Source organism: Heteronotia binoei, chromosome 5 (assembly GCF_032191835.1).
Source record: "Heteronotia binoei isolate CCM8104 ecotype False Entrance Well chromosome 5, APGP_CSIRO_Hbin_v1, whole genome shotgun sequence".
NCBI classification, from domain to species: Eukaryota; Metazoa; Chordata; class Lepidosauria; order Squamata; family Gekkonidae; genus Heteronotia; species Heteronotia binoei.
In genome coordinates, this window is record NC_083227.1 from 37007011 (window position 1) to 37022876 (window position 15866).

A 15866-nucleotide genomic window follows, 5' to 3' on the forward strand; every position below is an offset into this window, starting at 1 on the left:
GTGTCGTCCTGATGACCCATGGGAACTATGTCTGACCTCTCCCCCTGAAAAGCACAAACGTTTCCAAGAAACTCTTAGTTGCTCAGACATGGATCAGTAGCTTGGTAACAGAGGATCTGTGACCAGCAAATGGGAAAGGCAGCTTAGAAGCTGGCCCCGGTAAGCCTAAATTACCAAGGGCAAGGAGGCACTTGTCTTATGTATATTGTGCTTTCAGACGGTCACAATCAATATGAGATGGCCAGTAAACATATTAGCTGCTTCCTGATGAGCAAGCTAATTCGTCCTGATTGCACAGTAATCTTGGAACCAGGCCTGATTTATATGGAGCCAAGGGATCAACAACGTATCTGTAAGGAAAGGAAAAATTGTTTCCATCAAAGGTGGAAAATGTTCTCTCTCCTGCTAAAACTGATTGATTCAAGGAATGTACAGAACCAATGAGAGTTGGTTCCTCCATCTTTCATTCTGCAGTAGGCAAGGTTGCCAGCTCTAGGTTGGAAAATTCTTGGAGATCTGGGAAGGGGAGGGACTTCAGTGGAATATAATACCCTAGATTCCATCTCCCAAAGCAGCCATTTTGTCCAGGAGAACTGATCTCTGTAACTAGAAGAGCAGTTAAGAACATAAGAAGAGCCCTGCTGAATCAGATCAATGGACCATCTAGTCTAGCATCCTGCCTCGCACAAAGGTCAGCCAGTCCCTCTGGATAGCCAAGAACAGAACATAGAGGCCGAGGCCTTCCCCTGATGTTGCCTCCCAGTTCTGGGATTCAGAAGCTTAGTGCCTCTGAATGTGGAAGTTCTGCTCATTTATCATGACTAGTAGCCACTGACAGATTTATTCTTAGTGAATCAATTAGGGCTGTCAATTCAGATAAAGGTTTACCAAATATTTACCGAATATAGCCTTTTCGGTAAATATTTGGGAACAGGTATTCCGAATAGGCATCTGAGCCTATTTTGAGTTCCGAATACCTGATTTCCGAATAATTATGGTATTATTCAGGAATATTCGGTAAAGGTATTCCTCCCATAGAAAACAATAGGAAAAGGCAGTCTGTAATTGCCTTTCCCTGGCCTTTTCTCGCTTCTGGCTGGGGGGAGGGGGAGGGGGAGAAGAGGCCTCTGACCAATCAGAGGCATGCATTTCTGCGAACTGGAAATACATGGCTCTGCAGGACCCTGCAGGGCTTTTTTTGTTGTGCAAAGTAGGGGGAAGGGAGAAACTGCAATTCTCCAATGGAATTGCATTCCCGCCCCCCTCAAGCCAATCAGAGAACAGAACAGTTTATTTCCAAACTGTTCTGTTCTGTTCATGGGCAGAGAGAGGGTATTTATTTACCATCTCTTGCCCCCTGGACTCCATTGCTGTTCCTGCTGCCATAGAGAGACTGTGAGCTGGTGTTGAGCCTCTGCTGCTTTGGCACAGTGCTCTGCTGCTCTGCTCTCTGTGGCCTGGTGTGGATCCTGATCCTGGACCGGGACTTCAGCATCTGACTGGGTGAGATCCTTCCTTTTTCTCCTTATTGTGGGGTAGGGGATTGGGGAATTTTTAAAGTAGGTTTTTGTTTCTATATTTTAGAAAACCTTCTGTTGTGCTTTGGGTAGGTGTCTGCATGGTTTTGTGTTGGGAGGGGGTTGATGGGGGGGATTGGGGGTGGCTCTGGCCTGGCCGGGATTGTTTGTTTTAATCACTTCATAATTTTATTACATTGTCTAGTTTGTTAAAAATTATTTTTGCTCTGCTCTGCTGTTTTAGGCCTCTGGTCTACTTTGGTTCCTTGGTGGCACAGGCCATTTTCCTGTGGGCTGAGTGCCTCCCTGGTCTGGTTGTTGTGCTTGTGGCTGGGTTTGGTGGTGGGGGCCTGGTAAGCTTTCCTGGTTTGCTGTGCTCTGCTGCTCTGGGCCTCGGGTAGCCTGCTCTGGTCCCTTGGCCAAGGTCACTGTTCCCTGTCATTTTCCTGTGGGCATCTGGGTGAGAAACCCAGAAGCGGCATGGTTGGTGCACTTGGGCAACTCTCCTGGTGTTGTTTGAAGCTTGCCTGGAGAGCTGGCATCCTTAGATGGTGTGTTCTGTGGCAGGGAGGTTGGCATCTGGGTGAGAAACCCAGAAGCAGCATGGTTGGTGCGCTTGGGCAACTCTCCCAGTGTTGTTTGGGGCTGGCCTGGAGAGCTGGCATCCTTAGATGGTGTGTTCTGTGGCAGGGAGGTTGGCATCTGGGTGAGAAACCCAGAAGCAGCATGGTTGGTGCACTTGGGCAACTCTCCCAGTGTTGTTTGGGGCTGGCCTGGAGAGCTGGCATCTGGGTTTGCTGCAGGGCAGACCTGGAGCAGATTGTATTTTGTGTGGCACTGAAGTTGGCAACTGGGTTTATATTGGTGCCAGGGTGCATATAGAGTAGGTAGATAGATAGATTGGGGACCTATAGGATTCTCTGATTTGAAGTTAGGCTTGGCTTTGGGTGCCCCAGGAATTGGACCCCATGGTCCAATCTTTTGGGGACTTGGGAGTTTTGTAGGGGAGAGTCCCCTGAAGCTGCCCTGCAGTTTCAGGGGCTCTCCCTCAAACCCCCTCCCCTCCAGGAAGCTTCCAATATACCCTATTTTGCCATTGACTTCAATGGCCCATAGGGTATAATGGTGGGATAGGGGCACCCACTTTGGGTGCCTGTGGAAAGGGACCCCCGGCCCAAACTTTTTGAAACCTGGGGGTTTTGTAGGGGAAAGTCCCCTGCAGGTTCCCTGCAAGTTTGGGGGCTCTCCCTCAAACCCCCTCCAGGAGGCTTCCAATATACCCTTATTTTGCCATTGACTTCAATGGCCCATAGGGTATAATGGGAGCCAAATACCGAATGTATCCGAATATACCTGTATATTTGGATATATCTGAATACCCTATTCGGTAATATCCGGAATACCGAAAAAATTACCAAATATTTCCAAATCCGGATATTACCAATTTTTTTGTTGTTGACAGTCCTAGAATCAATCTAATCACCCTTTAAAACTGTTTATTCCTGTGTATCACTACATCCTCACACAGAGAATTCCACATTTTAATCGCTCTCTGTGTCATGCAGTTATTTCCCTAGAAATTCCAGGAGATCTCCAGACACAATGTGGAGACTACAACCCTAGCATTAGGAGAAATAAATAAGCTTCTACCACTTACCTGAGACTTCTTGTGCCATCCTCTGAGCTTAGAGTAACAGGCCTCAACCTGTATAGAAACCAAAAAGAAACATTACTTAAATAATATTCTTAAAAATAAGAAACAAAAAATAGTACTCATTGCTACATGTAAAAATCGTTGTGATTTCTTACTGTAGAGAAGACTGTGTCCCCTAAAACCACAAGGGTTGCCAAATCCGGATTAAGAAATTTTTGGAAATTTGAGGACAGAGGCTAGGGAAGGCAGGGACCTCTCAGTGGGGTACTGTCAAGAACAGGACCCTGATAATGATTTTATGGTTGCTGTTCTCTGACTAATGTTTGGGTTGCTAACAGTTTTATCTTGACAGTATTTTCCTTGCTTATTAATTAGCCCACAGTGAATGTAATCTATGACACTTAGCCCCTTATATAAACTCATTTTCAGTTACCAACAACCATTAGCTTCTTTTTGAATGTCTGGTACTGTATGTAATGTAGGATGCTTTGGGCTTGCAGGTGGAAAGAGACTGCAGGGAGACAGGTCTAATCTGGTCTCCCTGGGCAATGATGATAGGCTCCAACTGAAGAGAGAATTTGACCTTGACCACCACAGCCTGAAAGTAAACAACATCTTATTCTAAAGGACTTTCAAAAGATTTTTGGCGGGCATGGAACATGAGGAGCCGTTGCTCCCCTTTTTTTATAATAGTGGGTAATTTTTCATTGTACTCCATTCTGGCAAGACCTAGATTAGTATCCACTTGCCATGTGACGGTTGCTTTGAGTACCATCATTAAACTTCTTTTGCTCCTACTCAAGAAGTCTCGTGATTGAACCTGGGCAAAACCTTACAGGTACAGTGCCTTGAGTCCACCCTCCAAAGCTTCCATTTTCTACATGAGAACTGATCTCTGTAGTTTGGAGATGAGCTGTAATTCCAGGGGATCCCCAGGTCCCACTTGGAGGCTGGCATCCCTAGTCCACAATAAAGTGCCTTATGAAGGTGCTTCACGCTGAGCCAGAACATCTATCTAGCCCAGGGGTGGCCTATCGTTTTATCGTTATTATCGCTAGCCCTGGTAGGTGAGTCAATATAGCAAGCAACAGTCCAACGACACTCTGTGCTTAACAATATACAATTTATTTACAATATTTACACTCACCAGTAAAGTGCTTCGCCAAGCAAACCATCTAGAGTAGAAGGATACATTGCACAGCACAGCTTATATACAAATTACATAGTATATGCACCAATGGGTTACAAGTGCTGCGTCATTGTGCACTGGACATTCAAGCTTTGCACTCGTTACCAAATGCCAGTCAGAACTGGTTTCATCTTGTTGAGACCTGGTAAGCACTGAAGTCATTATTTTGACACTGACTGTCAGTTAGGTCAGCATGATCTCAGTAGTCACTAGCCTAATGCCTTATCGAGCATTTTTATATGCTGACACGGCCAACAGTACCGTGAAGGGTCCTTCTCCTCTGAGGACCAGAGAACATCTTGTGGGTGATTTCCCATCCTACTTGTAGGGAGGCAGGATAATTTATTTATTTAAAACTTCCTGCTTCCTGTGGGAGTCACCCGGGAACTCCTGACAGCAGTAGACCTAAGAGAACTGGAACAAAATGTAAAAACATAACAGCTCAACGAACAAACATGAAAAGGAGCAAGTCGAAGGACTGCATAGCTTGAAACACAGGCTTAGATAGAAACATGCAGAGTATAGGCCTGTAACTAACCCTACTTCTTATCCGTCAATATCTGGTCAGGGTACTTTAGAACTTTTTTGGAACACAGAGATGGCGAGCTGGGCAGGCCAAGATGTCCTCTTGTCCTCAGAGGAGAAGAGCCCTTTACGATGAGTATCCAATGGTCGTTCTCCCTCTGAGATATAGGACATCTTGTGGGACATCTTAAAAGCAGTGTCCCAAAAGACTGGGAGGGTCTCTGCCAGCTCAGCCATCCAAAATATGTTGTTGGACCTTCTGCCCAAAGGCTGCATCTGCTGATGCATACAAATTGATTTTGTAATGACATATGAACGTGGATAAGGAGGACCATTTGCAGCTCTGCAAATCTCCTCTACTGAGACCCTATTGGCTAATGCTGTGCTAGTTGCAGCACTTCGTACTTAGTGAGCAGTGATGCCCTGGGGAAACTGTAGATTTTGGCTTCTGTACGCTTCCGCTATACAAAGTCTTATTACTTTGCTAATGGCAACAGGAGACATCTTCTTGCCTGTATGTGGAGGCGCAATGTTAATGAAAAGAGAGTCTGTGGCCCTCATGTCCTTTGTTCTATCTATATACTGTTTTAAGGCTCTTCGAACATAGAGACAGTGCCATCTCTTCTCCTTCGGGTGAACCGGATGAGGACAGAACGTAGGTAAGTAAAATCTCCTGGGATCTGTGGAAGGATGAGTCTACCTTGGGCTGAAAAGATGGAACAGTACGTAGAACTACCTTGTCCTTATGGATAATGCAAAAATTTGATCTAACAGACAGTGCGCCTAGCTCTGAAACTCTTCTGGCAGAAGTGACAGCCACCAAAAACAAGACTTTCATCCGAAGGTAAGCTAAAGAAATCTTCTTGATCGGATTGAAAGGAGCCCTTGTAAGTGCCCTAAGCACTGTGTTTAGATTCCAAGTGGGGAACCTATGTACCTGAGGGGGTTGAGATAGAGAAGCACCCCTCAGGAAACGGAGAATATGAGGGTATTTTGAAATGGACATTTTTTGAACCTTTGGTATGACTGACAATAATGCTGCGACCTGACGTCGTAAAGTAGCTGCTTTTAACCCCGAATCTAGTCCATCCTGTAGGAAGTTCAGAATAGAGTTAACTATTGGGCAAAGTGGGTCCATTTGCTTTCTACGGCACCATCTAACGAATACCTTCCATGTATAATTATAAATTCTCTGTGTGGAAACTTTCCTGGCCGCCAATATAGTTTTGGTAACCTGATCTGAATAACGCAGTTTTGTCAAACCTTGCCTTTCAACCTCCAGGCGGTCAAGCGAAACCACTCTGGACTGGGATGTGCAAATGGCCCCGGTGAAGCAAACCTTCTGTCACCTGTAGCGTCACTGGTTTTGAGACTGCCAGTTCCTGCAGATCTGCCAACCAGGGACCCTGCCAACCAGGGTCTCCAATATGGGGCCACTACAATGACCTCTGCTCTGAGTTGACGTATTCGCCGAAGAAGTCTCAGAAGAAGAGGGATTGGGGGGAATGAATACAGCAGTTCCTTTGGCCAGGGAGCTGTCAGCGTGTCTGTGTCCTCTGCTAGCCGGTGATAGTACCGTATGTAAAAGTGAGGGAGTTTGTGATTCAACAGAGATGCAAATAGGTCCACTTTCAGTTCCCCCAAAAGTGACACTATTTCCTGAAATGAGCTCTGTTTGAGTGCCCACTCCCCTTGTCTTAGCTGTTGCCTGCTTAGCCAATCCGCTTGGGTATTGACAACCCCCTGAACATGTTCCACCTTGATGGACTTGATGTGAGACTGAGCCCACGCGAAGAGGCTGCAAGCTTCCCTGTGGAGCATCCTGGACCCCCCCCCCCCCGCTTGTTGATATAGGCTTTTGCCGCAATGTTGTCTGTGTGAATCAAGATGTGCTTGTGTCGAAGAAAAGGAGCAAAATGAATCAGTGCCAGTCGTATTGCTCTTAGCTCCAAAACATTTATTGGAAGTCTTGTTTCCTGACTGGACCATGTTCCCTGTACTGGCATCTGTTGGTACGTTGCCCCCCAGCCAGACAGGCTGGCATCTGTGAAGATTTGATGCCATTCTTGGACCCAGAAACATTTTCCCTGTAGCAAGTTTGGTGTCTTTGTCCACCATTTCAAGCTCATCTTCACCTGTAGAAGGACTCTGAGGGTCTGCTCTTCTGGAAATCTGGCGCTGAAAAGGCTGAAGAAAACTCTGAAGCTGTCTTGCGTTGAATCTTCCCCATTGGACTGAGTCTAAAGATGCAATCAGACCTTGGAGAGAAGCCAATCACTTCAGGGAAGATTGTTTGCTTTTGATGACCACCGTTGTCGATTCTTTGATATTTTGAGCCTTCTTTCGCGTTAGGAACAACCACGACATCTTTGTGTTGATGACAACCCCTAGATGCTCCAGACGCTGGGATGGACCCAGAGAGCTTTTCTGTCTGTTGATGACGAAGCCAAACTCCTCCAGGCACTGGATGGTCTTTCGTCATGGATGGTGAACAGATCAGCATGTCGTCTAGGTACGGATGCATGTGCATCCCTTGCTCTTGTAGAATAGTTACTGGATTGACCAGTACCTTGGTAAAGACTCGAGGGGCAGACACCAGACCAAAGGGAAGGGCTCTGAACTGGTAGTGTTCTCCATTATAACAGAATCTGAGGAATTCTCTGTGGTCGGGAAAAATTGGAATGTGCAGATAGGCTTCTGTTAAGTCTATGAAAGTTAACAATTCCTTAGGTTTCAGGGACTCTGCAATGAATCGTAGCATCTCCATCCAGAAATGCTTGGTCACGATGAATTTGTTGACAAATTTTAAGTCCAGAATCGCCCTCCAGTCCCCTGATCATTTGGGCACTGTAAAAAATATGGACTAGACTCCAGATTGTTGTTCTTCCGTTGGTACCCTTTCTATTGCTTGTATTGAAAGCAGGTGTTGAATGGCCTGAAGAGTTCGAAGCCTCTTTTGAGTGTTTCGGTGCTCTGGAGAACGAATGAAGCAATGTGGTGGGAAACAGAGGAATTCGATTTTGTAACTGTCTGCTACCACCTTCTTGCACCAATTGTCTATTTGTGAGTCCTGCCAGATCTGCGCAAAGTGAAGTAGACGAGCACCAACAGGTAGACTCTGGTAGTCATTGCTTGGATTTTGGATCTCAGTTGGTTCTGTCTGGTTGTTTGTCTTGTTTGTTGAAACTATTGTGGAAGGTGGGTCTACGAAAAGGTTGCTTAGACGATGACCATGAGTTTCTCTTTGAATCCTATCGAAACTTTTGAAGGGTGTGGTGGGTACGAAAGGAAGAGGAAAAATTCTGCCGACCATCTTGGCGCCTAATGAAGCGTGGCATAGCCTTATTTTTATCCCATTTCTACCAGGATCTTGTCTAGATGTTTGCCGATGAGGCACCCCCCCCTTGGAAGAGATAGGACATTATTATCTTCTTTAACCTGGTGTCTGTGGACCAAGCTCTGAGCCAGAGGGAACGTCTTGCTCCGGCAGTGGATGCAATTGCTCAGGAAGCAAAAACCAATGAGTCTAGGGTGGAATCTGTTAGAAAAGAAGCCGCTTTTAGTAGTCTATTTGCTCCATCAATGACTCTGGAATTCTCTGGAAGCATCTTTAGTAATTTTCTTAGCCAAACGATAGATGCCTTGGTGACCATAGAACTTATTGCTGAGGCTTTAAGGGATATGGAGGATGGCATCCATCCGAGAGTTCTGAAAGAACTCAAAGTTGAACTTGTGGATCTTCTAACAAAAATATGTAATCTTTCATTGAAATCTGCCTCCGTTCCTGAGGACTGGAAGGTAGCAAATGTCACCCCCATCTTTAAAAAGGGTTCCAGAGGAGATCCGGGAAATTACAGGCCAGTCAGTCTGACTTCAATACCGGGAAAGTTGGTAGAAACCATTATCAAGGCACATTGATGAACACGGGTTATTGAGGAAGACTCAGCATGGGTTTGTAAGGGAAGATCTTGCCTCACTAACCTGTTACATTTCTTTGAGGGGGTGAACAAACATGTGGACAAAGGAGACCCGATAGATGTTGTTTACCTTGACTTCCGGAAAGCTTTTGATAAAGTTCCTCATCAAAGGCTCCTTAGAAAGCTTGAGAGTCATGGAGTAAAAGGACAGGTCCTCTTGTGGATCAAAAACTGGCTGAGTAATAGGAAGCAGAGAGTGAGTATAAATGGGCAGTCTTCGCAGTGGAGGACGGTAAGCAGTGGGGTGCTGCAGGGCTCGGTACTGGGTCCCATGCTCTTTAACTTGTTCATAAATGATTTAGAGTTGGGAGTGAGCAGTGAAGTGGCCAAGTTTGCGGATGACACGAAATTGTTCAGGGTGGTGAGAACCAGAGAGGATTGTGAAGCACTCCAAAGGGATCTGTTGAGGCTGGGTGAGTGGGCGTCAACGTGGCAGATGCGGTTCAATGCGGCCAAGTGCAAAGTAATGCACATTGGGGCCAAGAATCCCAGCTACAAATACAAGTTGATGGGGTGTGAACTGGCAGAGACTGACCAAGACAGAGATCTTGGGGTCGTGGTAGATAACTCACTGAAAATGTCAAGACAGCGTAAGTTTGCAATAAAAAAGGCCAACGTCATGCTGGGAATTATTAGGAAGGGAATTGAAAACAAATCAGCCAGTATAATAATGGCCCTGTATAAATCGATGGTGCGGTCTCATTTGGAGTACTGTGTGCAGTTCTGGTCGCCGCACCTCAAAAAGGATATTATAGCATTGGAGAAAGTCCAGAAAAGGGCAACTAGAATGATTAAAGGGCTGGAACACTTTCCCTATGAAGAAAGGTTGAAACGCTTGGGACTCTTTAGCTTGGAGAAACCTCGACTGCGGGGTGCCATGATAGAGGTTTACAAGATAATGCATGGGATGGAGAAAGTAGAGAAAGAAGTACTTTTCTCCCTTTCTCACTGTGACGGAAAGCAATGGGTTAACCATAAACTGAAGACGCACAGGGCTGCGTCAGGTGACCTGAGGGTGGGGGCAAAGTGCTGAGAGCTCTCAGGGAGGGAAAAGGAGTTGAGTGAGAGAAACTGCTGAGGCAGGAGTGCAGTCAGTTGATGTCTGACAGAGTGGAGGCCTGTCAGAGAAGTCTGTCAGTGGGGACCTGACAGAGACTGAGAGGGTCAGTTAGTGCCGGCCAGAAGGGCTGAGAGGGCAGCTGATCCTGTGAAGAAGCTGGAGACGGAGACGGGGAAGTCTTCCAGAGACTGCCAGCTGGACAAAACCAGCCAAGAGAGCTGTGTGTGTGTGAGTCAGTTAAGACCGGAATGGTCACAGACACCAGGAAACCACTCTGAAGATCTAGTGAGGAGGTTGAGGGAGTGGATGTGGGTCTGAGACACCAAGAAGGGCTGAGAGGAGAGACTTCAGTCGAGGGGTGAGACTAGACACATCAATCCCAAGAGGCCAGACCTTGGCTAGAGGTGGAGAGTGAGTTGAAGGGAAACTGTGAACCGTGTAACTGTGAAAGACTCAAGAAAGTAAAAGTGATTGTAAAGCCTGAAACAACAGAACAAACGTACTAGCCTATGTAAATATCTCCCATATCCCCAGTTTAAGACTTTTTGTTACAATAAATCTATGGTTTAAGTTAACGTTCTCGTGAGCCTATATTTTGTGGGAAGAATAAACAAAGCTGCTGTGGTCCCATCAAAACAAAACAAGTAAAATACCCCGAAGAGACTGAAATATAGAGATCCAGTGAGGCCGTGAGGCGGGCGCTGCTATACTCACGATACAAGAACTCGTGGGCATTCGATGAAATTGCTGAGCAGACAGGTTAAAACGGATAAAACAGCAAGGGTCAGCTGAACCTTCTTCACCCAAAGGGTGATTAACATGTAGAATTCACTGCCACAGGAGGTGGTTGCGGCCACCTTCAAGAGGGGTTTAGATAAAAATATGGAACAGAGGTCCATCAGTGGCTATTAGCCACAGGGTGTGTGTATGTGTATATATATATAAAACATTTTTTTGCCACTGTGTGACAAAGAGTGTTGGACTGGATGGGCCATTGGCCTGATCTAACATGGCTTCTCTTATGTTCTTCATGAGCCTTGCGTAGAGTGAATTCAGCTTTCCTATCTAAGGCATCCTTTAACATTCCTTGACCATCTTCAAAGACCAACATATAACTTTGCAGTGCTGCCACAAGGGCGATAGCCATTGTAACCTGGGTATAACTTCTTGATGAAACCTGGGTACTGCTTGTTAGAGAAGAGTTTCTTACATTCAGCTCCCATTTTCCTCTCAAAATAAGCTGGAAATGGAAAGGCTTTTTCGGCGGCATTGTGCATAGGAAAGAATTTCCTGTTACCATCTTTGTGGGCTAACATGTTTTACATTGGCATCTTCCTCAATATCGGGATCTAAGGCTGCTAAAGTCTTTGAAAGTAAATATTGATAATCCTCCATATTAAAAAAATCGTTTTGCAGGCTCTGGGACTAGGATCTCTGAGTCCTCATCATCTGTAGAGAACTTTCCCTCCTCCCTATCATCTGGATTGTCTGGGTGGTCTGTCCCATGAGGAGACTGATCCCCTTGTCTACCATCCTCTGAAACTTGCTTTTGGGCAGCCTTGGTCAGCTAGGACCTAGGGTTCTTTCCATTAGCTACGCGCATGTACAGGTTTCCCCAGGTCTTTGTTCATCCCCAGGAACGCTATTCAGTATTTCCCCAACACATTAGCTTACATGTAGCCAATTCCATCAAGCATTGTTTCCCAAGAGCAGTCACATCAGCATGCCCTCAGGTAGCATTTTGATCTATAACTGGAAAAATGCAGCCCCACTGCAGGGGTGTGGGTGTGTGTTCAGCATTGTACCTCATACCCAGAGCACTGGCCGTTACATCACCTTCACCCCAGACTTTGCCTCTTCTGAACTGATAACTAAACTTCCCTAAAAGGCCTCCTTTTATTCCTTCTCCTTTCTGTATTTATAATAGCTTGTATGTTTTATTGTGGGCATTTATTTCTGTTTGTGTGTTATCTTATTATTTCCTCTTTCAATAACAAGAACCTTTCTTGGTTAAATTACAGCCTGATTTATTCCTTATGGTTTTTCTAAGGCAAAAATCCCCATAAACTCTGGTGGAAGATCATGTTAGTTACCCTTCTCTCGTAAGCAAAAAGTCCCCTTAAGAGCTAAATTCCCTCCAAATGTGAGCTGGAATGTTTTTGTTTTGTTTTTGCAGCTGCTTTAACTTGCTTCTCTAGCAGCAATACTGGATCCTGTAGAACCAAAACTCTTAACAAAATCAGCAAGGGTCAGCTGAACCTCTTTGAAAGTGGGAAGCACAATGTCCTTCAAGATCATACCTTCCCAACCAGCACCACTTCCAACTTGGCTGTGTTCACATTAAGTTTATTTGCTTTCAACCTTTTGAGCACAGAAGTTGGGGAATGGCTCAAGACTTCTACAGCAACACCAGGGGATTTGGATACAGAGATACAGGGCTGGGTGTCATTGATATATTGATGAAATCTAATTCCAAAGCTACAAATGATTTCTCCAAAAGACTTTACATAGAGGTTGAACATGGAGGATAAAGTTGTTTCCCTTCTCTGAATGTGTTCCATCTGGTCTTAATTCTTCTGAAACAATAGAACACAAAACTGGACACAGTATTCCAGATTGTTTGATTATCAAGGAACATGCCCTGAGCTGGATGGTCCAGACTAGCTGATCTCGTCAGATTTCAGAAGTTAAGCAGAATTGACTCTAATTAGTACTTGGATGGGAGATCACTAAGGAAATCCAAGGTCATGACAGGGAGGCAGGCAATGACAGACCACCTTTGAATGACACTTGCCTTGAAAACCCCACAGGAGTCACAATAAATCAGCTGCGACTTGACAGAACTTTATACCACCATATCAAGAACACAGTGGATCTAAGTTCCCTTGACAGGTGTTTCATTTCTATTAACTGCATTTACTCTTTGGGGGCAGCTGCATTGGGCTGCCAATTCATATTTAGCTTGTGACGAACAGCTACTCTTAGATCCAGGTTTCCAGTCTATCAAGGTAACTTTCAACTTTATTTCTGTCCTCTCGAGTGTTAGTCATCTTTTCCAGTTTTGCGTCACCTTTAAATTCTGTTAAGGATTCCATCCACTCACGTCACTGGGGAAAAATGATGAAAACTTGTACCTTAAATGGAGCCCTATAGCACCCATTTAGCTTGTTATATATATTTACAAAAACAGTTCATTAAATGTATGAAAGGTTATTCCAATGAAAGCATGGTACATATTTGTATAAGCTTAAGTACAATAGAACAAACAAAGTGTAACGGTTTGGACTGGGAGTACATGCTATATTCAAACAGAACCCAGCTAACATTATTCATTGTATAGCAGATGGCTTACACTTGCATGGAATGGGAGTCATGGAGATACACTCTCAAAGAGGTTAATTCCATCCAGATAAATGAAGCCTGGGACTTTCATGGAAGAAAGTAGGAAAAACTGGCTAGTTGCCTGGCAACTGCTGACATATGCTGTCATTGCTTCTCAGTTAAGACAGAATGGCCTATTCCGAGACATACAGGGTTGCATTCCCATGACACCTCCTTCTCAAGTTCCCCTCATTGTCCTGGGTAATGCAATAAAGGCTGCATCTGGCTTTCTATGTCTTGCTGGCATCCTGTTGTGTGTGGTCTCACCTCACATCCCATAACATGAAGAAATCATGAGACAGGGGACTGCTATTATCAGGGGTGACTCCATGTTTTTCTTAACCTATAGCTTTGTCTTTAGCTTCTGGGTCACATCTGTCCTGCCCATGTAAATTTTAAAGAGATGCACTTCCAGGAAAAAACCCCCACTTTTCCATTAGGAAGGATCACCACAGAGTGAATTATTAAAAGCAACAGCAGCTGGAATGTGAAAGCACAGGCAATGGTGGAATGGGTCTAAAAATATTGGTTGCCAGAAGACAAAGGGGGCCACCCACAACTATAAGGCCATCATTTAATTTTTATATGAAATACATAACATTTTCAAAAAATACGTAAGTGGAAAAAAGGTACAATTTGCGAAATAAATGTGTGTGTGTGTATCTCTCTCTATATCTATATATATGTAATTATAGTGTACATATATTGTACATTTTACTGGCAGTATGCAGTAGATATTAAATATAAATACAGATTGCTCCAGAACCACTTATATAGGAAAGGGTGTTGAAGGACCTGAGTCAGATTGAGGTGACAAGAGAGGAGGTCCTACAACTGATAGATGAATTAAAAACTAATGTCACCAGGTCCGGATGGCATACATCCAAGAGTTCTGAAAGAACTCAAAGTTGAACTTGTGGATCTTCTGACAAAAATATGTAATCTTTCATTGAAATCTGCCTCCGTTCCTGAGGACTGGAAGGTAATAAATGTCACCCCCATCTTTAAAAAGGGTTCCAGAGGAGATCCGGGAAATTACAGGCCAGTCAGTTTGACTTCAATACCGGGAAAGCTGGTAGAAACCATTATCAAGGACAGAATGAGTAGGCACATTGATGAACACGAGTTATTGAGGAAGACTCAGCATGGATTCTGCAAGGGAAAATCTTGCCTCACTAACCTGTTACATTTCTTTGAGGGGGTGAACAAACATTTGGACAAAGGAGACCCGATAGATGTTGTTTACCTTGACTTCCAGAAAGCTTTTGATAAAGTTCCTCATCAAAGGCTCCTTAGTAAGCTCGAGAGCCATGGAGTAAAAGGATAGGTCCGCTTGTGGATCAAAAACTGGCTAATTAATAGGAAGCAGAGAGTGAGTATAAATGGGCAGTCTTCGCAGTGGAGGACAGTAAGCAGTGGAGTGCCGCAGGGCTCAGTACTGGGTCCCATGCTCTTTAACTTGTTCATAAATGATTTAGAGTTGGGAGTGAGCAGTGAAGTGGCAAAGTTTGCAGATAACACTAAATTGTTCAGGGTGGTGAGAACCAGAGAGAATTGTGAGGCACTCCAAAGGGATCTGTTGAGGCTGGGTGAGTGGGCATCAACGTGGCAGATGCGGTTCAATGTGGCCAAGTGCAAAGTAATGCACATTGGAGCCAAGAATCCCAGCTACAAATATAAGTTGATGGGGTGTGAACTGGCAGAGACTGAACAAGAGAGATCTTGGGGTCGTGGTAGATAACTCACTGAAAATGTCAAGACAGTGTGCGATTGCAATAAAAAAAGCCAACGCCATGCTGGGAATTATTAGGAAGGGAATTGAAAACAAATCAGCCAGTATCATAATGGCCCTGTATAAATCGATGTTGCGGTCTCATTTGGAGTACTGTGTGCAGTTCTGGTCGCCGCACCTCAAAAAGAATATTATAGCATTGGAGAAAGTCCAGAAAAGGGCAACTAGAATGATTAAAGGGCTGGAACACTTTCCCTATGAAGAAAGGTTGAAACGCTTGGGACTCTTTAGCTTGGAGAAACGTCGACTGCGGGGTGCCATGATAGAGGTTTACAAGATAATGCATGGGATGGAGAAAGTAGAGAAAGAAGTACTTTTCTCCCTTTCTCACAATACAAGAACTCGTGGGCATTCAATGAAATTGCTGAGCAGACAGGTTAAAACGGATAAGAGGAAGTACTTCTTCACCCAAAGGGTGATTAACATGTGGAATTCACTGCCACAGGGCATGGTTGCGGCCACAAGCATAGCCAGCTTCAAGAGGGGTTTAGATAAAAATATGGAGCAGAGGTCCATCAGTGGCTATTAGCCGCAGTGTAATGTAATGTAATGTAAAATTTTATTTATATCCCGCCCTCCCCTGCCGGAGCAGGCTCAGGGCGGCTTACAACATTTAAAATAAACAATACAATAATAAAACATTAAAACCAATCAGAGATTAAAACATTCCTAGACTAACAGTGGCGGTAAGCATTATTAATTTAGCAGTAAACATTGGTACCATCATTAGCGAATGCCTGTTTGAAGAGGGCGGTCTTGCAGGCCCTGCGG

General features: G+C 44.7%; 1 protein-coding gene across 2 annotated transcripts in view; it reads right to left on the minus strand.

The window, feature by feature from the left end:
• The window catches only part of LOC132571443 (C-type lectin domain family 2 member D-like), a 33338-nt gene that overhangs the window by 11320 nt on the left and 6152 nt on the right, over positions 1–15866 (minus strand). For both annotated transcript variants that reach the window (XM_060238237.1, XM_060238236.1), the window contains exon 2: positions 3175–3222. In XM_060238237.1, coding sequence (XP_060094220.1) covers positions 3175–3193 — 19 coding nt within the window. In that variant the 5' untranslated portion in view covers positions 3194–3222. The remainder of the gene's footprint in view (positions 1–3174; positions 3223–15866) is intronic.